At 39.7% G+C, this 23,678-nt stretch overlaps 1 protein-coding gene across 1 annotated transcript in view; it reads right to left on the bottom strand.

Moving 5' to 3' along the window:
* Nucleotides 1-793: 793 nt before the first annotated feature.
* Nucleotides 794-23,678, bottom strand: part of LOC127920557 (protein diaphanous homolog 3-like) — a gene marked incomplete at its 5' end in the record, with an annotated part of 110,593 nt that continues 87,708 nt past the window's right edge. The window contains 3 exons of the mRNA XM_052504624.1: nt 794-882; nt 1,031-1,090; nt 8,786-8,884. Of these exons, the coding sequence (XP_052360584.1) occupies nt 794-882; nt 1,031-1,090; nt 8,786-8,884 (248 nt within the window). The remainder of the gene's footprint in view (nt 883-1,030; nt 1,091-8,785; nt 8,885-23,678) is intronic.

The following is a 23,678-nucleotide window of genomic DNA, read 5'->3' as shown; positions in this document are numbered from 1 at the left end:
GAGGACGGTCGTATGCTCAGAGTAGAGAAGACAGCGAGAGGACGGTCGTAAGCTCAGAGTAGAGAAGACGGCGAGAGGACGGTCGTATGCTCAGAGTAGAGAAGACAGCGAGAGGACGGTCGTATGCTCAGAGTAGAGAAGACGGCGAGAGGACGGTCGTATGCTCAGAGTAGAGAAGACAGCGAGAGGACGGTCGTAAGCTCAGAGTAGAGAAGACAGCGAGAGGACGGTCGTAAGCTCAGAGTAGAGAAGACGGCGAGAGGACGGTCGTAAGCTCAGAGTAGAGAAGACGGCGAGAGGACGGTCGTAAGCTCAGAGTAGAGAAGACAGCGAGAGGACGGCCGTAAGCTCAGAGTAGAGAAGACAGCGAGAGGACGGTCGTTAGCTCAGAGTAGAGAAGACAGCGAGAGGACGGTCGTATGCTCAGAGTAGAGAAGACGGCGAGAGGACGGTCGTATGCTCAGAGTAGAGAAGACAGCGAGAGGACGGTCGTAAGCTCAGAGTAGAGAAGACGGCGAGAGGACGGTCGTATGCTCAGAGTAGAGAAGACAGCGAGAGGACGGTCGTATGCTCAGAGTAGAGAAGACGGCGAGAGGACGGTCGTATGCTCAGAGTAGAGAAGACAGCGAGAGGACGGTCGTAAGCTCAGAGTAGAGAAGACAGCGAGAGGACGGTCGTAAGCTCAGAGTAGAGAAGACGGCGAGAGGACGGTCGTAAGCTCAGAGTAGAGAAGACGGCGAGAGGACGGTCGTAAGCTCAGAGTAGAGAAGACAGCGAGAGGACGGCCGTAAGCTCAGAGTAGAGAAGACAGCGAGAGGACGGTCGTTAGCTCAGAGTAGAGAAGACGGCGAGAGGACGGTCGTAAGCTCAGAGTAGAGAAGACTGCGAGAGGGGTAATGGAAAGAACCGGTCTGTTTCGAAACATTCCATTTGCTCTATTTTAAATACATGGTTCAGGTTTACGGCTGTTAGCAGACAGACAGACAGACAGACAGAACACGCTCTGCGACGGAGGCTGGGTTGTCGTTACCATGGTTACAGGGCTTCAGAACCTGGAGGTACGAACTGGGACTGAGGCTCATCTGACCATCTGTTGGAACCAGTGGAAACGTCAATACAATAATGAACCAGTAACAACTATATAATAATGAACCAGTAATAACTATATAATAATGAACCAGTAATAACTATAATATAATAATGAACCAGTAACAACTATAATATAATAATGAACCAGTAATAACTATATAATAATGAACCAGTAATAACTATATAATAATGAACCAGTAATAACTATAATATAATAATGAACCAGTAATAACTATAATATAATAATGAACCAGTAATAACTACATAATAATGAACCAGTAACAACTATAACATAATAATGAACCAGTAATAACTATAATATAATAATGAACCAGTAACAACTATATAATAATGAACCAGTAATAACTATAATATAATAATGAACCAGTAATAACTATATAATAATGAACCAGTAATAACTATAATATAATAATGAACCAGTAATAACTATAATATAATAATGAACCAGTAACAACTATATAATAATAATAATAATAATAATAATATATGCCATTTAGCTGACGCTTTTATCCAAAGCGACTTACAGTCATGTGTGCATACATTCTACGTATGGGTGGTCCCGGGGATCGAACCCACTACCCTGGCGTTACAAGCGCCATGCTCTACCAACTGAGCTACAGAAGGACCACAGAACCAGTAATAACTATAATATAATAATGAACCAGTAATAACTATATAATAATGAACCAGTAATAACTATAATATAATAATGAACCAGTAATAACTATAATATAATAATGAACCAGTAATAACTATAATATAATAATGAACCAGTAATAACTATAATATAATAATGAACCAGTAACAACTATATAATAATGAACCAGTAATAACTATAATATAATAATGAACCAGTAATAACTATAATATAATAATGAACCAGTAACAACTATATAATAATGAACCAGTAATAACTATAATATAATAATGAACCAGTAATAACTATAATATAATAATGAACCAGTAATAACTATAATATAATAATGAACCAGTAATAACTATAATATAATAATGAACCAGTAACAACTATATAATAATGAACCAGTAATAACTATAATATAATAATGAACCAGTAATAACTATATAATAATGAACCAGTAATAACTATAATATAATAATGAACCAGTAATAACTATAATATAATAATGAACCAGTAACAACTATATAATAATGAACCAGTAATAACTATAATATAATAATGGACCAGTAATAACTATATAATAATGAACCAGTAATAACTATAATATAATAATGAACCAGTAATAACTATAATATAATAATGAACCAGTAATAACTATATAATAATGAACCAGTAATAACTATAATATAATAATGAACCAGTAATAACTATAATATAATAATGAACCAGTAACAACTATATAATAATGAACCAGTAATAACTATAATATAATAATGAACCAGTAATAACTATATAATAATGAACCAGTAATAACTATAATATAATAATGAACCAGTAATAACTATATAATAATGAACCAGTAATAACTATAATATAATAATGAACCAGTAATAACTATAATATAATAATGAACCAGTAATAACTATAATATAATAATGAACCAGTAATAACTATATAATAATGAACCAGTAATAACTATAATATAATAATGAACCAGTAATAACTATAATATAATAATGAACCAGTAATAACTATAATATAATAATGAACCAGTAATAACTATATAATAATGAACCAGTAATAACTATATAATAATGAACCAGTCATAACTATAATATAATAATGAACCAGTAATAACTATAATATAATAATGAACCAGTAATAACTATATAATAATGAACCAGTAATAACTATATAATAATGAACCAGTCATAACTATAATATAATAATGAACCAGTAACAACTATATAATAATGAACCAGTAACAACTATATAATAATGAACCAGTAATAACTATAATATAATAATGAACCAGTAATAACTATAATATAAAAATGAACCAGTAATAACTATATAATAATGAACCAGTAATAACTATAATATAATAATGAACCAGTAATACCTATAATATAATAATGAACCAGTAATAACTATATAATAATGAACCAGTAATAACTATAATATAATAATGAACCAGTAATAACTATAATATAATAATGAACCAGTAACAACTATAATATAATAATGAACCAGTAATAACTATAATATAATAATGAACCAGTAATAACTATAATATAATAATGAACCAGTAACAACTATATAATAATGAACCAGTAACAACTATATAATAATGAACCAGTAATAACTATAATATAATAATGAACCAGTAATAACTATAATATAATAATGAACCAGTAACAACTATATAATAATGAACCAGTAATAACTATAATATAATAATGAACCAGTAATAACTATAATATAATAATGAACCAGTAATAACTATAATATAATAATGAACCAGTAATAACTATAATATAATAATGAAGTAGTAATAACTATATAATAATGAACCAGTAACAACTATATAATAATGAACCAGTAATAACTATAATATAATAATGAACCAGTAATAACTATAATATAATAATGAAGTAGTAATAACTATATAATAATGAACCAGTAACAACTATATAATAATGAACCAGTAATAACTATATAATAATGAACCAGTAATAACTATATAATAATGAACCAGTAATAACTATAATATAATAATGAACCAGTAATAACTATATAATAATGAACCAGTAATAACTATAATATAATAATGAACCAGTAATAACTATAATATAATAATGAACCAGTAATAACTATAATATAATAATGAACCAGTAACAACTATAATATAATAATGAACCAGTAACAACTATATAATAATGAACCAGTAATAACTATAATATAATAATGAACCAGTAACAACTATATAATAATGAACCAGTAACAACTACATAATAATGAACCAGTAATAACTATAATATAATAATGAACCAGTAATAACTATAATATAATAATGAACCAGTAACAACTATAATATAATAATGAACCAGTAACAACTATAACATAATAATGAACCAGTAATAACTATAATATAATAATGAACCAGTAACAACTACATAATAATGAACCAGTAATAACTATAATATAATAATGAACCAGTAATAACTATAATATAATAATGAACCAGTAACAACTATATAATAATGAACCAGTAACAACTATATAATAATGAACCAGTAATAACTATAATATAATAATGAACCAGTAATAACTATAATATAATAATGAACCAGTAACAACTACATAATAATGAACCAGTAATAACTATAATATAATAATGAACCAGTAATAACTATAATATAATAATGAACCAGTAACAACTATATAATAATGAACCAGTAACAACTATAATATAATAATGAACCAGTAATAACTATATAATAATGAACCAGTAATAACTATATAATAATGAACCAGTAATAACTATAATATAATAATGAACCAGTAACAACTATATAATAATGAACCAGTAACAACTATATAATAATGAACCAGTAATAACTATATAATAATGAACCAGTAATAACTATATAATAATGAACCAGTAATAACTATAATATAATGAACCAGTAATAACTATATAATAATGAACCAGTAACAACTATATAATAATGAACCAGTAATAACTATAATATAATAATGAACCAGTAATAACTATAATATAATAATGAACCAGTAATAACTATATAATAATGAACCAGTAATAACTATATAATAATGAACCAGTAATAACTATAATATAATAATGAACCAGTAACAACTATAATATAATAATGAACCAGTAACAACTATAATATAATAATGAACCAGTAATAACTACATAATAATGAACCAGTAATAACTATAATATAATAATGAACCAGTAACAACTATATAATAATGAACCAGTAATAACTATAATATAATAATGAACCAGTAACAACTATATAATAATGAACCAGTAACAACTACATAATAATGAACCAGTAATAACTATAATATAATAATGAACCAGTAACAACTACATAATAATGAACCAGTAATAACTATAATATAATAATGAACCAGTAATAACTATAATATAATAATGAACCAGTAACAACTATATAATAATGAACCAGTAATAACTATATAATAATGAACCAGTAACAACTATATAATAATGAACCAGTAACAACTATAATATAATAACGAACCAGTAATAACTATAATATAATAATGAACCAGTAATAACTACATAATAATGAACCAGTAATAACTATAATATAATAATGAACCAGTAACAACTACATAATAATGAACCAGTAATAACTATAATATAATAATGAACCAGTAACAACTATATAATAATGAACCAGTAACAACTATATAATAATGAACCAGTAATAACTATAATATAATAATGAACCAGTAATAACTATAATATAAGAATGAACCAGTAATAACTATAATATAATAATGAACCAGTAATAACTATATAATAATGAACCAGTAATAACTATAATATAATAATGAACCAGTAATAACTATAATATAACAATGAACCAGTAATAACTATATAATAATGAACCAGTAATAACTATAATATAATAATGAACCAGTAATAACTATAATATAATAATGAACCAGTAACAACTATATAATAATGAAACAGTAACAACTATATAATAATGAACCAGTAATAACTATAATATAATAATGAACCAGTAACAACTATAATATAATAATGAACCAGTAATAACTATAATATAATAATGAACCAGTAATAACTATAATATAATAATGAACCAGTAATAACTATATAATAATGAACCAGTAATAACTATATAATAATGAACCAGTAATAACTATATAATAATGAACCAGTAATAACTATAATATAATAATGAACCAGTAATAACTATATAATAATGAACCAGTAATAACTATATAATAATGAACCAGTAATAACTATAATATAATAATGGACCAGTAATAACTATAATATAATAATGAACCAGTAATAACTATATAATAATGAACCAGTAATAACTATAATATAATAATGAACCAGTAACAACTATATAATAATGAACCAGTAATAACTATAATATAATAATGAACCAGTAACAACTATAATATAATAATGAACCAGTAATAAATATAATATAATAATGAACCAGTAATAACTATAATATAATAATGAACCAGTAATAACTATATAATAATGAACCAGTAATAACTATATAATAATGAACCAGTAATAACTATAATATAATAATGAACCAGTAACAACTATAATATAATAATGAACCAGTAATAAATATAATATAATAATGAACCAGTAATAACTATAATATAATAATGAACCAGTAATAACTATAATATAATAATGAACCAGTAATAACTATATAATAATGAACCAGTAATAACTATAATATAATAATGAACCAGTAATAACTATAATATAATAATGAACCAGTAATAACTATAATATAATAATGAACCAGTAATAACTATAATATAATAATGAACCAGTAATAACTATAATATAATAATGAACCAGTAATAACTATAATATAATAATGAACCAGTAACAACTATAATATAATAATGAACCAGTAATAACTATATAATAATGAACCAGTAATAACTATAATATAATAATGAACCAGTAATAACTATAATATAATAATGAACCAGTAACAACTATAATATAATAATGAACCAGTAACAACTATAATATAATAATGAACCAGTAATAACTATAATATAATAATGAACCAGTAATAACTATAATATAATAATGAACCAGTAATAACTATAATATAATAATGAACCAGTAATAACTATAATATAATAATGAACCAGTAACAACTATAATATAATAATGAACCAGTAACAACTATATAATAATGAACCAGTAACAACTATATAATAATGAACCAGTAATAACTATAATATAATAATGAAGTAGTAATAACTATATAATAATGAACCAGTAACAACTATAATATAATAATGAACCAGTAATAACTATAATATAATAATGAACCAGTAATAACTATAATATAATAATGAACCAGTAATAACTATAATATAATAATGAACCAGTAATAACTATAATATAATAATGAACCAGTAATAACTATAATATAATAATGAACCAGTAATAACTATATAATAATGAACCAGTAATAACTATAATATAATAATGAACCAGTAATAACTATAATATAATAATGAACCAGTAATAACTATAATATAATAATGAACCAGTAACAACTATATAATAATGAACCAGTAATAACTATAATATAATAATGAACCAGTAATAACTATAATATAATAATGAACCAGTAATAACTATAATATAATAATGAACCAGTAATAACTATAATATTAGGTAGGGGGTATTGAGTTAGGTAGGGGTATTGAGTTAGGTAGGGGTATTGAAGGTAGGGGTTATTGGTTAGGTAGGGGTATTGAGTTAGGTAGGGGTTATTGAGTTAGGTAGGGGGTATTGAGTTAGGTAGGGGGTATTGAGTTAGGTAGGGGGTATTGAGTTAGGTAGGGGTTATTGAGTTAGGTAGGGGGTATTGAGTTAGGTAGGGGGTATTGAGTTAGGTAGGGGGTATTGAGTTAGGTAGGGGGTATTGAGTTAGGTAGGGGTATTGAGTTAGGTAGGGGTATTGAGTTAGGTAGGGGGTATTGAGTTAGGTAGGGGTATTGAGTTAGGTAGGGGTATTGAGTTAGGTAGGGGGTATTGAGTTAGGTAGGGGGTATTGAGTTAGGTAGGGGTATTGAGTTAGGTAGGGGTATTGAGTTAGGTAGGGGTATTGAGTTAGGTAGGGGTATTGAGTTAGGTAGGGGTTATTGAGTTAGGTAGGGGTATTGAGTTAGGTAGGGGTATTGAGTTAGGTAGGGGTATTGAGTTAGGTAGGTGGTATTGAGTTAGGTAGGGGTATTGAGTTAGGTAGGGGTATTGAGTTAGGTAGGGGTTATTGAGTTAGGTAGGGGTATTGAGTTAGGTAGGGGGTATTGAGTTAGGTAGGGGGTATTGAGTTAGGTAGGTGGTATTGAGTTAGGTAGGGGTATTGAGTAAGGTAGGGGGTATTGAGTTAGGTAGGGGTATTGAGTTAGGTAGGGGTATTGAGTTAGGTAGGTGGTATTGAGTTAGGTAGGGGGTATTGAGTTAGGGGTATTGAGTAAGGTAGGGGTATTGAGTTAGGTAGGGGTATTGAGTAAGGTAGGGGTATTGAGTTAGGTAGGGGTAAGGTTATTGAGTTAGGTAGGGGTATTGAGTTAGGTAGGGGGTACAGGAGTTATTGTAAGGGGTATTGAGTTAGGTCGGGGTACAGGAGTTATTGTAAGGGGTATTGAGTTAGGTCGGGGTACAGGAGTTATTGTAAGGGGTATTGAGTTAGGTCGGGGTACAGGAGTTATTGTAATGGGTATTGAGTAAGGTCGGGGGTACAGGAGTTATTGTAATGGGTATTGAGTAAGGTTGGGGGTACAGGAGTTATTGTAAGGGGTATTGAGTTAGGTCGGGGTACAGGAGTTATTGTAAGGGGTATAGAGTTAGGTCGGGGTACAGGAGTGATTGTAATGGGTATTGAGTTAGGTCGGGGTATAGGAGTTATTGTAATGGGTATTGAGTTATTGTAAAGGTCTCACCTCGGGGCCGGGGTGCTCTCTTCCGTCGGTCTCTGAACGCTGCTCCAGACTGCAAAGCCTCCAGCAAACTATCCATCACTCCTGTCTCATCGCTGTTCTCTGGTGGAGGAGAGGAGAGAGGGGGGAGAGAGAGAGGGGAGAGAGAGAGAGAGAGAGGGGGAGAGAGAGGGGGAGAGAGAGAGAGAGAGAGAGGGGGAGAGAGCGAGAGAGAGGGGGAGAGAGAGAGAGGGGGAGAGAGCGAGAGAGAAAAAGAGAGAGAGAGGGGGAGAGAAAAAGAGAGAGAGGAGAGAGAAAAAGAGAGAGAGGGGAGAGAGCGAGAGAGAGGGGGGAGGGGAGAGAGAAAAAGAGAGAGAGGGGGAGAGAGAGAAAAAAGAGAGAGGGTGGAGAGAGAAAAATAAAGAGGGGAGAGAGCGAGAGAGAGAGGGGGGAGAGAGCGAGAGAGAGGGGGAGAGAGAAAAAGAGAGAGAGTGGGAGAGAGAAAAAGAGAGAGAGTGGGAGAGAGAAAAAGAGGGGGTGGGGGAGACACTAAATTAGATGAGGGCAGTATTGCTGTCAGGTATTGAGGGTTGCCATAGTAATGCCAGAGATGATGGCCATGCAACAGAGACAGTCGACCACCAGTTAAACCGTGAAGCAAAGCAGACAGCCTTTAACTGGTTCTTATATCACCTGGATGTGACTCCAACACCAGCCAAAGTCCAGTCTGAGTGTGTGTCCAGTGTGTGTGTGTGTGAGTGTGTGTGTGTCCAGTGTTTGTGTGTGTGTGTCCAGTGTGTGTGTGTGTGTGTGTGTGTGTGTGTGTGTGTGTGTGTGTGTGTGTGTCCAGTGTGTGAAACTCTGTGGCTGGACTACAAAGCCAGAGGGAAAGTTCAAGCTATTAACCTCAGGTCGTTGCCTTTTCTATGGAAAACTGTTGGGGGAACTGGGGGGTCTGGCTGGGGCGGGTTTAGGGTAGGAGTAGTGGAGACATCCCAACACAGGGGGGGGGTCTGACTGGGGAGGGTTTAGGGTAGGAGTAGTGGAGACATCCCAACACAGGGGGGGTCTGACTGGGGAGGGTTTAGGGTAGGAGTAGTGGAGACATCCCAACACAGGGGGGTCTGACTGGGGAGGGTTTAGGGTAGGAGTAGTGGAGACATCCCAACACAGGGGGGTCTGACTGGGGAGGGTTTAGGGTAGGAGTAGTGGAGACATCCTAACACAGGGGGGTCTGACTGGGGAGGGTTTAGGGTAGGAGTAGTGGAGACATCCCAACACAGGGGAGGGGGGTCTGACTGGGGAGGGTTTAGGGTAGGAGTAGTGGAGACATCCCCAATGGAACACTATTCCCTATCTAGTGCACACATTTTGATCAGGGCCCATAAGGCCCCTTTATAGGGAATAGGGTGCCAATTGGCACACTTCCCTCGATTCACCATCACCAGCATTTTCCAGCCCTCCTCCTCTCCCTCCCACTCATCTTCACCCTCTCTCTCCTTCCTCTCCCTCCATCCCTCCTCCTCTCCCTCCACCCCTCCTCCTCTCCCTCCCACTCATCTTCGCCCTCTCTCTCCCTTCCTCCTCCTCCCCCATCTCCACCCCTCCTCCTCTCCCTCCCACTCATCTTCACCCTCTCCTTCCTCCTCCACCTCCTCCATCCCTCCTCTCCCCCCCTCCCTCCCCATTATCCCTCCTCTCCCTCCCTCCACCTCCTCCTCCTCTCCCTCCCACTCATCTTCGCCCTCTCCTTCCTCCTCCACCTCCTCCATCCCTCCTCTCCCTCCCTCCCCATTATCCCTCCTCTCCCTCCCTCCACCTCCTCCTCCTCCTCTCCCTCCCACTCATCTTCGCCCTCTCCTTCCTCCTCCACCACCTCCATCCCTCCTCTCCCTCCCTCCCCATTATCCCTCCATCTCCCTGTTGGGATAATCAGTCATATCTGACAGTACATTTTTTTCATGACACAGCAAATCCACCCAATCTTTTGTAAAGAGGAAGAGGACAGACGAAAGTGGAAAAAAATAAAGAGCCAGAACAACACGAGCCTCTCAGTCAGTCAGCCGCTTCAGGGCTGAGACTGTGTGTTGTCTTATTGTGTGTGTTGTCTTATTGTGTGTTGTCTTATTGTGTGTTGTCTTATTGTGTGTGTTGTCTTATTGTGTGTGTTGTCTTATTGTGTGTGTTGTCTTATTGTGTGTGTTGTCTTATTGTGTGTGTTGTCTTATTGTGTGTGTTGTCTTATTGTGTGTTGTCTTATTGTGTGTGTTGTCTTATTGTGTGTGTTGTCTTATTGTGTGTTGTCTTATTGTGTGTTGTCTTATTGTGTGTGTTGTCTTATTGTGTGTGTTGTCTTATTGTGTGTGTTGTCTTATTGTGTGTTGTCTTATTGTGTGTGTTGTCTTATTGTGTGTGTTGTCTTATTGTGTGTGTTGTCTTATTGTGTGTGTTGTCTTATTGTGTGTGTTGTCTTATTGTGTGTGTTGTCTTATTGTGTGTGTTGTCTTATTGTGTGTGTTGTCTTATTGTGTGTGTTGTCTTATTGTGTGTGTCTTATTGTGTGTGTTGTCTTATTGTGTGTGTTGTCTTATTGTGTGTGTTGTCTTATTGTGTGTGTTGTCTTATTGTGTGTGTTGTCTTATTGTGTGTGTTGTCTTATTGTGTGTGTTGTCTTATTGTGTGTGTTGTCTTATTGTGTGTTTGTCTTATTGTGTGTGTTGTCTTGTTGTGTGTTGTCTTATTGTGTGTGTTTATCTTATTGTGTGTTGTCTTATTGTGTGTGTTGTCTTATTGTGTGTGTGTTGTCTTATTGTGTGTGTTTGTCTTATTGTGTGTGTTGTCTTATTGTGTGTGTTGTCTTATTGTGTGTTGTCTTATTGTCTTATTGTGTGTGTTGTCTTATTGTGTGTGTTGTCTTATTGTGTGTGTTGTCTTATTGTGTGTGTTGTCTTATTGTGTGTGTTGTCTTATTGTGTGTGTTGTCTTATTGTGTGTGTTGTCTTATTGTGTGTGTTGTCTTATTGTGTGTGTTGTCTTATTGTGTGTGTTGTCTTATTGTGTGTGTTGTCTTATTGTGTGTGTTGTCTGTCTTATTGTGTGTGTTGTCTTATTGTGTGTGTTGTCTTATTCTTATTGTGTGTGTTGTCTTATTGTGTGTGTTGTCTTATTGTGTGTGTTGTCTTATTGTGTGTGTTGTCTTATTGTGTGTGTTGTCTTATTGTGTGTGTTGTCTTATTGTGTGTTGTCTTATTGTCTTATTGTGTGTTTGTCTTATTGTGTGTGTTGTCTTATTGTGTGTGTTGTCTTATTGTGTGTGTTGTCTTATTGTGTGTGTTGTCTTATTGTGTGTGTTGTCTTATTGTGTGTGTTGTCTTATTGTGTGTGTTGTCTTATTGTGTGTCTTATTGTTGTCTTATTGTGTGTGTTGTCTTATTGTGTGTGTTGTCTTATTGTGTGTGTTGTCTTATTGTGTGTGTTGTCTTATTGTGTGTGTTGTCTTATTGTGTGTGTCTTATTGTGTCTTATTGTGTGTGTTGTCTTATTGTGTGTGTTTGTCTTATTGTGTGTGTTGTCTTATTGTGTGTGTTGTCTTATTGTGTGTGTTGTCTTATTGTCTTGTTGTCTTATTGTGTGTGTTGTCTTATTGTGTGTCTTATTGTGTGTGTTGTCTTATTGTGTGTGTTGTCTTATTGTGTGTCTTATTGTGTGTCTTATTGTGTGTGTTGTCTTATTGTGTGTTGTCTTATTGTCTTATTGTGTGTGTTGTCTTATTGTGTGTGTTGTCTTATTGTGTGTGTTGTCTTATTGTGTGTGTTGTCTTATTGTGTGTTGTCTTATCTGTGTGTCTTATTGTGTGTTGTCTTGTCTTATTGTGTGTGTTGTCTTATTGTGTGTGTTGTCTTATTGTGTGTGTTGTCTTATTGTCTTATTGTGTGTTGTCTTATTGTGTGTGTTGTCTTATTGTGTGTGTTGTCTTATTGTGTGTGTTGTCTTATTGTGTGTGTTGTCTTATTGTGTGTGTTGTCTTATTGTGTGTGTTGTCTTATTGTGTGTGTTGTCTTATTGTGTGTGTTGTCTTATTGTGTGTGTTGTCTTATTGTGTGTGTTGTCTTATTGTGTGTGTTGTCTTATTGTGTGTGTTGTCTTATTGTGTGTTTGTCTTATTGTGTGTTGTCTTGTGTGTGTTGTCTTATTGTGTGTTGTCTTATGTGTGTGTTGTCTTATTGTGTGTGTTGTCTTATTGTGTGTGTTGTCTTATTGTGTGTGTTGTCTTATTGTGTGTGTTGTCTTATTGTGTGTGTTGTCTTATTGTGTGTGTTGTCTTATTGTGTGTTGTCTTATTGTGTGTTTGTCTTATTGTGTGTGTTGTCTTATTGTGTGTGTTGTCTTATTGTGTGTGTTGTCTTATTGTGTGTGTTGTCTTATTGTGTGTGTTGTCTTATTGTGTGTGTTGTCTTATTGTGTGTGTTGTCTTATTGTGTGTGTTGTCTTATTGTGTGTGTTGTCTTATTGTGTGTGTTGTCTTATTGTGTGTGTTGTCTTATTGTGTGTGTTGTCTTATTGTGTGTGTTGTCTTATTGTGTGTGTTGTCTTATTGTGTGTTTGTCTTATTGTGTGTTGTCTTATTGTGTGTTGTCTTATTGTGTGTTGTCTTATTGTGTGTGTTGTCTTATTGTGTGTGTGTCTTATTGTGTGTTGTCTTATTGTGTGTGTGTCTTATTGTGTGTTGTCTTATTGTGTGTCTTATTGTGTGTGTTGTCTTATTGTCTTATTGTGTGTGTGTCTTATTGTGTGTTGTCTTATTGTGTGTTGTCTTATTGTGTGTTGTCTTATTGTGTTGTCTTATTGTGTCTTATTGTGTGTGTTGTCTTATTGTGTGTGTGTCTTATTGTGTGTGTGTCTTATTGTGTGTGTGTCTTATTGTGTGTCTTTGTCTTATTGTGTGTCTTATTGTGTCTTATTGTGTGTCTGTCTTATTGTGTGTGTCTTATTGTCTTATTGTGTGTGTTGTCTTATTGTGTGTGTGTCTTATTGTGTGTTGTCTTATTGTGTGTTGTCTTATTGTGTGTTGTCTTATTGTGTGTGTGTCTTATTGTGTGTGTTGTCTTATTGTGTGTGTGTCTTATTGTGTGTGTGTCTTATTGTGTGTTGTCTTATTGTGTGTTGTCTTATTGTGTGTTGTCTTATTGTGTGTGTGTCTTATTGTGTGTGTTGTCTTATTGTGTGTGTGTCTTATTGTGTGTTGTCTTATTGTGTGTTGTCTTATTGTGTGTGTGTCTTATTGTGTGTTGTCTTATTGTGTGTGTGTCTTATTGTGTGTGTCTTATTGTGTGTTGTCTTATTGTGTGTTGTCTTATTGTGTGTTGTCTTATTGTGTGTTGTCTTATTGTGTGTTGTCTTATTGTGTGTTGTCTTATTGTGTGTTGTCTTATTGTGTGTTGTCTTATTGTGTGTTGTCTTATTGTGTGTGTTGTCTTATTGTGTGTTGTCTTATTGTGTGTTGTCTTATTGTGTGTTGTCTTATTGTGTGTTGTCTTATTGTGTGTTGTCTTATTGTGTGTTGTCTTATTGTGTGTGTTGTCTTATTGTGTGTTGTCTTATTGTGTGTTGTCTTATTGTGTGTGTGTCTTATTGTCTTATTGTGTGTTGTCTTATTGTGTGTTGTCTTATTGTGTGTTGTCTTATTGTGTGTGTGTCTTATTGTGTGTGTTGTCTTATTGTGTGTGTGTCTTATTGTGTGTTGTCTTATTGTGTGTTGTCTTATTGTGTGTTTGTCTTATTGTGTGTTGTCTTATTGTGTGTGTGTCTTATTGTGTGTGTGTCTTATTGTGTGTTGTCTTATTGTGTGTTGTCTTATTGTGTGTTGTCTCATTGTGTGTGTTGTCTTATTGTGTGTGTGTCTTATTGTGTGTTGTCTTATTGTGTGTTGTCTTATTGTGTGTTGTCTTATTGTGTGTTGTCTCATTGTGTGTGTTGTCTTATTGTGTGTGTGTCTTATTGTGTGTTGTCTTATTGTGTGTTGTCTTATTGTGTGTTGTCTTATTGTGTGTTGTCTTATTGTGTGTGTGTCTTATTGTGTGTTGTCTTATTGTGTGTTGTCTTATTGTGTGTGTGTCTTATTGTGTGTTGTCTTATTGTGTGTTGTCTTATTGTGTGTTGTCTTATTGTGTGTTGTCTTATTGTGTGTTGTCTTATTGTGTGTTGTCTTATTGTGTGTTGTCTTATTGTGTGTTGTCTTATTGTGTGTTGTCTTATTGTGTGTGTTGTCTTATTGTGTGTTGTCTTATTGTGTGTTGTCTTATTGTGTGTTGTCTTATTGTCTTATTGTGTGTTGTCTTATTGTGTGTTGTCTTATTGTGTGTGTTGTCTTATTGTGTGTTGTCTTATTGTGTGTTGTCTTATTGTGTGTCTTATTGTCTTATTGTGTGTTGTCTTATTGTGTGTTGTCTTATTGTGTGTCTTATGTCTTATTGTGTGTGTTTATTGTCTTATTGTGTGTGTGTCTTATTGTGTGTTGTCTTATTGTGTGTCTTATTGTGTCTTATTGTGTGTTGTCTTATTGTGTGTGTCTTATTGTGTGTGTGTCTTATTGTGTGTTGTCTTATTGTGTGTTGTCTTATTGTGTGTTGTCTTATTGTGTGTTGTCTTATTGTGTGTTGTCTCATTGTGTGTGTTGTCTTATTGTGTGTGTGTCTTATTGTGTGTTGTCTTATTGTGTGTTGTCTTATTGTGTGTTGTCTTATTGTGTGTTGTCTCATTGTGTGTGTTGTCTTATTGTGTGTGTGTCTTATTGTGTGTGTGTCTTATTGTGTGTTGTCTTATTGTGTGTGTGTCTTATTGTCTTATTGTGTGTCTTATTGTCTTATTGTGTGTGTTGTCTTATTGTGTGTGTTGTCTTATTGTGTGTGTTGTCTTATTGTGTGTGTTGTCTTATTGTGTGTGTTGTCTTATTGTGTCACCCCCCAGACACCCTGCCCCCCCCAGACACCCGGCCCCCCTCCCAGACACCCTGCCCCCTCCCAGACACCCTGCCCCCCCCAGACACCCTGCCGCCCCCAGACACCCTGCCGCCCCCCAGACACCCTGCCCCCCCCAGACACCCTGCCCCCCCCAGGCAGATATATTCACCTGCCATATGATGTGTATTGAACACACTCTCCTCTGGAAGGAAGAGAGTCCTAAATGAAACAATATTCCCTCAGGGCCACGGTCAAATGTAGGGCACTATAAAAAGGGACCGAGGTGCGCCGTTAGGGACTGAGCCCACTCGCCGTAGGAAGGATGGAAGTGAGGGAGAACAGAGGAGTGTGGGCGTGCTGTATAAAACACAACCCATTCAAGACAACCAGTCACCTCTCAAAAGACCTGCCCATTTCACCGAGGGAGGATTTCTCACCGAGGGAGGATTACTCACCGAGGGAGGATTTCTCACCGAGGGAGGGTCTCTCTCCGAGGGAGGATCTCTATCCGAGGGAGGATCTCTCACCGAGGGAGGATCTCTCACCGAGGGAGGGTTTTTCACCGAGGGAGGGTTTCTCTCCGAGGGAGGGTTTCTCTCCGAAGGAGGATCTCTCACAGAGGGAGGATTTCTCACAGAGGGAGGGTTTCTCACCGAGGGAGTATCTCTCACCGAGGGAGGATCTCTCACCGAGGGAGTATCTCTCACCGAGGGAGGATTTCTCACCGAGGGAGGATCTCTCACCGAGGGAGGGTTTCTCTCCGAGGGAGGATCTCTCACCGAGGGAGTATCTCTCACCAAGGGAGGATTTCTCACCGAGGGAGGATTTCTCACCGAGGGAGGATTTCTCACCGAGGGAGTATTTCTCACCGAGGGAGGATTTCTCACAGAGGGAAGATGTCTCATCGAGGGAGTATTTCTCACCGAGGGAGGATTTCTCACCGAGGGAGTATCTCTCACCGAGGGAGGATTTCTCACCGAGGGAGGATTTCTCACCGAGGGAGGATGTCTCACCGAGGGAGTATCTCTCACCGAGGGAGGATCTCTCACCGAGGGAGGGTTTCTCTCCGAGGGAGGATCTCTCACCGAGGGAGTATCTCTCACCGAGGGAGGATTTCTCACCGAGGGAGGATTTCTCACAGAGGGAAGATGTCTCATCGAGGGAGTATTTCTCACCGAGGGAGGATTTCTCACCGAGGGAGTATCTCTCACCGAGGGAGGATTTCTCACCGAGGGAGGATTTCTCACCGAGGGAGGATGTCTCACCGAGGGAGTATCTCTCACCGAGGGAGGATTTCTCACCGAGGGAGTATCTCTCACCGAGGGAGTATCTCTCACCGAGGGAGGATTTCTCATCGAGGGAGTATCTCTCACCGAGGGAGGATTTATCACCGAGGGAGGATGTCTCACCGAGGGAGTATCTCTCACCGAGGGAGGATTTTCTCACCGAGGGAGTATCTCTCACCGAGGGAGGATTTCTCACCGAGGGAGGATGTCTCACCGAGGGAGTATCTCTCAACAAGGGAGGATTTCTCACTGAGGGAGTATCACTCACCGAGGGAGGATTTCTCACCGAGGGAGTATCTCTCACCGAGGGAGGATTTCTCACCGAGGGAGGATTTCTCACCGAGGGAGTATTTCTCACCGAGGGAGTATCTCTCACCGAGGGATGATTTTTCACCGAGGGAGTATCTCTCACCGAGGGAGGATTTCTCACCGAGGGAGTATCTCTCACCGAGGGAGGATGTCTCACAGAGGGAGTATCTCTCACAGAGGGAGGGTTTGATTTTGTGACCTGTAGTGTTTATTTTGAGAATGAACAGTAGTGAGTAACGGGGGGGGGGGGCATCTGCTGACATCATGGCTGTGATGTCATCTCTCCAGTTACTGTGTCAGTTCAGAAAAAGGACTGTGGATCTAGTATTATATAGAATGGTCTCTAGGTTACTGTGTCAGTTCAGAAAAAGGACTGTGGATCTAGTATTATATAGAATGGTCTCTAGGTTACTGTGTCAGTTCAGAAAAAGGACTGTGGATCTAGTATTATATAGAATGGTCTCTAGGTTACTGTGTCAGTTCAGAAAAAGGACTGTGGATCTAGTATTATATAGAATGATCTCTAGGTTACTGTGGATCTAGTATAATATAAAATGGTCTCTAGGTTGCTGTGTCAGTTCAGAAAAAGGACTGTGGATCTAGTATTATATAGAATGGTCTCTAGGTTACTGTGGAAGACAGTAAGGACTACGGATCTAGTATTATATAGAATGATCTCTAGGTTACTGTGTCAGTTCAGAAAAAGGACTGTGGATCTAGTATTATATAGAATGATCTCTAGGTTACTGTGGATCTAGTATAATATAGAATGGTCTCTAGGTTGCTGTGTCAGTTCAGAAAAAGGACTACGGATCTAGTATTATATAGAATGTTCTCTAGGTTACTGTGGATCTAGTATTATATAGAATGGCCTCTAGGTTACTGTGGAAGACCGTAAGGAGTACGGATCTAGTATTATATAGAATGATCTCTAGGTTACTGTGGATCTAGTATTATATAGAATGGTCTCTAGGTTACTATGGAAGACCGTAAGGAGTACGGATCTAGTATTATATAGAATGATCTCTAGGTTACTGTGGATCTAGTATAATATAGAATGGTCTCTAGGTTACTGTGGATCTAGTATTATATAGAATGGTCTCTAGGTTACTGTGGAAGACCGGAGGCAGTTTAAAACTTTCAAAATGAAGCCAGAATGTCCGTCCCCATATTGCAACATGGAAGAGAGGTGTTGACAGCCAAGAGAGTTTAGGTCAGTCAACATGGTAGAGAGGTGTTGACAGACCAGAGAGTTTAGGTCAGTCAACATGGAAGAGAGGTGTTGACAGACCAGAGAGTTTAGGTCAGTCAACATGGTAGAGAGGTGTTGACAGACCAGAGAGTTTAGGTCTTTCAACATGGTAGAGAGGTGTTGACAGACCAGAGAGTTTAGGTCAGTCAACATGGTAGAGAGGTGTTGACAGACCAGAGAGTTTAGGTCAGTCAACATGGTAGAGAGGTGTTGACAGACCAGAGAGTTTAGGTCAGTCAACATGGTAGAGAGGTGTTGACAGACCAGAGAGTTTAGGTCAGTCAACATGGAAGAGAGGTGTTGACAGACCAGAGAGTTTAGGTCAGTCAACATGGTAGAGAGGTGTTGACAGACCAGAGAGTTTAGGTCAGTCAACATGGTAGAGAGGTGTTGACAGACCAGAGAGTTTAGGTCAGTCAACATGGTAGAGAGGTGTTGACAGACCAGAGAGTTTAGGTCAGTCAACATGGTAGAGAGGTGTTGACAGACCAGAGAGTTTAGGTCAGTCAACATGGTAGAGAGGTGTTGACAGACCAGAGAGTTTAGGTCAGTCAACATGGAAGAGAGGTGTTGACAGACCAGAGAGTTTAGGTCAGTCAACATGGTAGAGAGGTGTTGACAGACCAGAGAGTTTAGGTCAGTCAACATGGTAGAGAGGTGTTGACAGACCAGAGAGTTTAGGTCAGTCAACATGGTAGAGAGGTGTTGACAGACCAGAGAGTTTAGGTCTTTCAACATGGAAGAGAGGTGTTGACAGACCAGAGAGTTTAGGTCAGTCAACATGGAAGAGAGGTGTTGACAGACCAGAGAGTTTAGGTCAGTCAACATGGTAGAGAGGTGTTGACAGACCAGAGAGTTTAGGTCATTCAACATGGAAGAGAGGTGTTGACAGACCAGAGAGTTTAGGTCAGTCAACATGGTAGAGAGGTGTTGACAGACCAGAGAGTTTAGGTCAGTCAACATGGTAGAGAGGTGTTGACAGACCAGAGAGTTTAGGTCATTCAACATGGTAGAGAGGTGTTGACAGACCAGAGAGTTTAGGTCATTCAACATGGAAGAGAGGTGTTGACAGACCAGAGAGTTTAGGTCTTTCAACATGGAAGAGAGGTGTTGACAGACCAGAGAGTTTAGGTCTTTCAACATGGAAGAGAGGTGTTGACAGACCAGAGAGTTTAGGTAATTCAACATGGTAGAGAGGTGTTGACAGACCAGAGAGTTTAGGTCAGTCAACATGGTAGAGGTGTTGACAGACCAGAGAGTTTAGGTCAGTCAACATGGAAGAGAGGTGTTGACAGACCAGAGAGTTTAGGTCAGTCAACATGGTAGAGAGGTGTTGACAGACCAGAGAGTTTAGGTCTTTCAACATGGAAGAGAGGTGTTGACAGACCAGAGAGTTTAGGTCTTTCAACATGGAAGAGAGGTGTTGACAGACCAGAGAGTTTAGGTCTTTCAACATGGAAGAGAGGTGTTGACAGACCAGAGAGTTTAGGTAATTCAACATGGTAGAGAGGTGTTGACAGACCAGAGAGTTTAGGTCAGTCAACATGGTAGAGAGGTGTTGACAGACCAGAGAGTTTAGGTCAGTCAACATGGAAGAGAGGTGTTGACAGACCAGATAGTTTAGGTCAGTCAACATGGTAGAGAGGTGTTGACAGACCAGAGAGTTTAGGTCAGTCAACATGGTAGAGAGGTGTTGACAGACCAGAGAGTTTAGGTCAGTCAACATGGTAGAGAGGTGTTGACAGACCAGAGAGTTTAGGTCATTCAACATGGAAGAGAGGTGTTGACAGACCAGAGAGTTTAGGTCAGTCAACATGGAAGAGAGGTGTTGACAGACCAGACAGTTTAGGTCTTGGTACGGTGGAGGTGGACAATGTTCTGGCTGACAGGTCTGATAGAGGTGGAGAGAAACAGCTGTGGACAGACATCCTGCCCAGTTATCACCTGACACACTGAAACACACTCTACTGCAGGGCAGAGGGGATGGAGGGAGAGAAGGAGCGAGAGAGGGAGGGAGAGAAGGAGCAAGAGAGTGACATACAGGGAGAATAACATATAGAGAGAAGGGGGGTGAGAGGAGAGGAGAGGGGGTGAGAGAGGAGAGGAGGTTGAGAGAGCAGTGGAGGGGGGGTGAGAGGAGAGGAGGAGGGGTGAGAGAGGAGAGGAGAGGGGGTGAGAGAGGAGAGGAGGGTGAGAGGAGGTTGAGAGAGGAGAGGAGGGTGAGAGGAGAGGAGAGGAGGAGGGGTTGAGAGGAGAGGAGGAGGGGTTGAGAGGAGAGGAGGAGGGGTTGAGAGGTGAGAGGAGGGGGTGAGAGGAGAGGGGGGGGTGAGAGGAGAGGAGGAGAGGTGAGAAGAGGTTGAGAGAGGAGAGGTGAGAGGCCAGGAGGTTGAGAGAGGAGAGGAGGGTTTGAGAGAGGAGAGGAGGAGGGTTTGAGAGAGGAGAGGAGGGGGGGTTGAGAGAGGAGAGGAGGTTGAGAGAGGAGGGGGGTTGAGAGAGGAGAGGAGCAGGGCTTGAGAGAGGAGAGGAGGTTGAGAGAGGAGAGGAGGGAGGGTTGAGAGAGGAGAGGAGCAGGGCTTGAGAGAGGAGAGGTGAGAGGAGAGGAGGGGGGGTTGAGAGAGGAGAGGAGCAGGGCTTGAGAGAGGAGAGGTGAGAGGAGAGGAGCAGGGCTTGAGAGAGGAGAGGTGAGAGGAGAGGAGGGGGGGTTGAGAGAGGAGAGGAGGTACAAGGGTAATCAGCGTCAGGGGGAGATGAATAGTCGGTCGGACTCTCGCTCTGTCTCTGTCATTTGTGGCTCAGCTGAGGGAGAATTAATTGAACTGATTAGCTTTCTTTATTTATCTGGACGTGTGGGGCCTGAATCCGATGGTCTGAGTGGAGAGGGTCTGTCTCTCACCGTCTGACTGTCCCTCAGGTGTCCCTCCTCCACTAAGACACAACACCGTCTGACTGTCCCTCAGGTCTCCTCCTCCACTAAGACACAACACCGTCTGACTGTCCCTCAGGTCTCCCCCTCCACTAAGACAACACCGTCTGACTGTCCCTCAGGTCTCCTCCTCCACTAAGACACAACACCGTCTGACTGTCCCTCAGGTCTCCCCCTCCACTAAGACAACACCGTCTGACTGTCCCTCAGGTCTCCTCCTCCACTAAGACACAACACCGTCTGACTGTCCCTCAGGTCTCCCCCTCCACTAAGACAACACCGTCTGACTGTCCCTCAGGTCTCCTCCTCCACTAAGACACAACACCGTCTGACTGTCCCTCAGGTCTCCCCCTCCACTAAGACAACACCGTCTGACTGTCCCTCAGGTCTCCCCCTCCACTAAGACACGACACCGTCTGACTGTCCCTCAGGTCTCCTCCTCCACTAAGACACAACACCATCTGACTGTCCCTCAGGTCTCCTCCTCCACTAAGACACAACACCATCTGACTGTCCCTCAGGTCTCCTCCTCCACTAAGACACAACACCGTCTGACTGTCCCTCAGGTCTCCTCCTCCACTAAGACACAACACCATCTGACTGTCCCTCAGGTCTCCTCCTCCACTAAGACACAACACCGTCTGACTGTCCCTCAGGTCTCCTCCTCCACTAAGACACAACACCATCTGACTGTCCCTCAGGTCTCCTCCTCCACTTAGACACAACACCGTCTGACTGTCCCTCAGGTCTCCTCCTCCACTAAGACACAACACCGTCTGACTGTCCCTCAGGTCTCCCCCTCCACTAAGACAACACCGTCTGACTGTCCCTCAGGTCTCCCCCTCCACTAAGACACGACACCGTCTGACTGTCCCTCAGGTCTCCTCCTCCACTAAGACACAACACCATCTGACTGTCCCTCAGGTCTCCTCCTCCACTAAGACACAACACCATCTGACTGTCCCTCAGGTCTCCCCCTCCACTAAGACACAACACCGTCTGACTGTCCCTCAGGTCTCCTCCTCCACTAAGACACAACACCATCTGACTGTCCCTCAGGTCTCCCCCTCCACTAAGACACAACACCGTCTGACTGTCCCTCAGGTCTCCTCCTCCACTAAGACACAACACCGTCTGACTGTCCCTCAGGTGTCCCTCCTCCACTAAGACACAACACCGTCTGACTGTCCCTCAGGTCTCCTCCTCCACTAAGACACAACACCGTCTGACTGTCCCTCAGGTCTCCTCCTCCACTAAGACAGAACTAAACGTGGACACTGCCTGACTGTCCCTCAGGTCTCCTCCCCCACTAAGACACAACACCGTCTGACTGTCCCTCAGGTCTCCTCCTCCACTAAGACACAACACCGTCTGACTGTCCCTCAGTTCTCCCTCCTCCACTATAAGACACGACACTGTCTGACTGTCCCTCAGGTCTCCTCCCCCACTAAGACACAACACCGTCTGACTGTCCCTCAGGTCTCCTCCTCCACTAAGACACAACACCGTCTGACTGTCCCTCAGGTCTCCTCCTCCACTAAGACACAACACCGTCTGACTGTCCCTCAGGTCTCCTCCTCCACTAAGACACAACACCATCTGACTGTCCCTCAGGTCTCCTCCTCCACTAAGACACAACACCGTCTGACTGTCCCTCAGGTGTCCCTCCTCCACTAAGACACAACACCGTCTGACTGTCCCTCAGGTCTCCTCCTCCACTAAGACACGACACCGTCTGACTGTCCCTCAGGTCTCCTCCCCCACTAAGACACAACACCGTCTGACTGTCCCTCAGGTCTCCTCCTCCACTAAGACACAACACCGTCTGACTGTCCCTCAGGTCTCCTCCTCCACTAAGACACAACACCGTCTGACTGTCCCTCAGGTCTCCTCCTCCACTAAGACACAACACCGTCTGACTGTCCCTCAGGTCTCCTCCTCCACTAAGACACAACACCGTCTGACTGTCCCTCAGGTCTCCTCCTCCACTAAGACACAACACCGTCTGACTGTCCCTCAGGTCTCCCTCCTCCACTAAGACAGGGAACCGTCTGACTGTCCCTCAGATGTCCCTCCTCCACTAAGACAGGGAACCGTCTGACTGTCCCTCAGGTCTACTCCTCCACTAAGACACAACACCGTCTGACTGTCCCTCAGGTCTCCTCCTCCACTAAGACAGAACTAAACG

The sequence above is a fragment of the Oncorhynchus keta genome, unplaced genomic scaffold, assembly GCF_023373465.1.
Source record: "Oncorhynchus keta strain PuntledgeMale-10-30-2019 unplaced genomic scaffold, Oket_V2 Un_contig_1990_pilon_pilon, whole genome shotgun sequence".
NCBI classification, from domain to species: Eukaryota; Metazoa; Chordata; class Actinopteri; order Salmoniformes; family Salmonidae; genus Oncorhynchus; species Oncorhynchus keta.
This window is presented reverse-complemented; position numbering and strand designations above follow the sequence as displayed.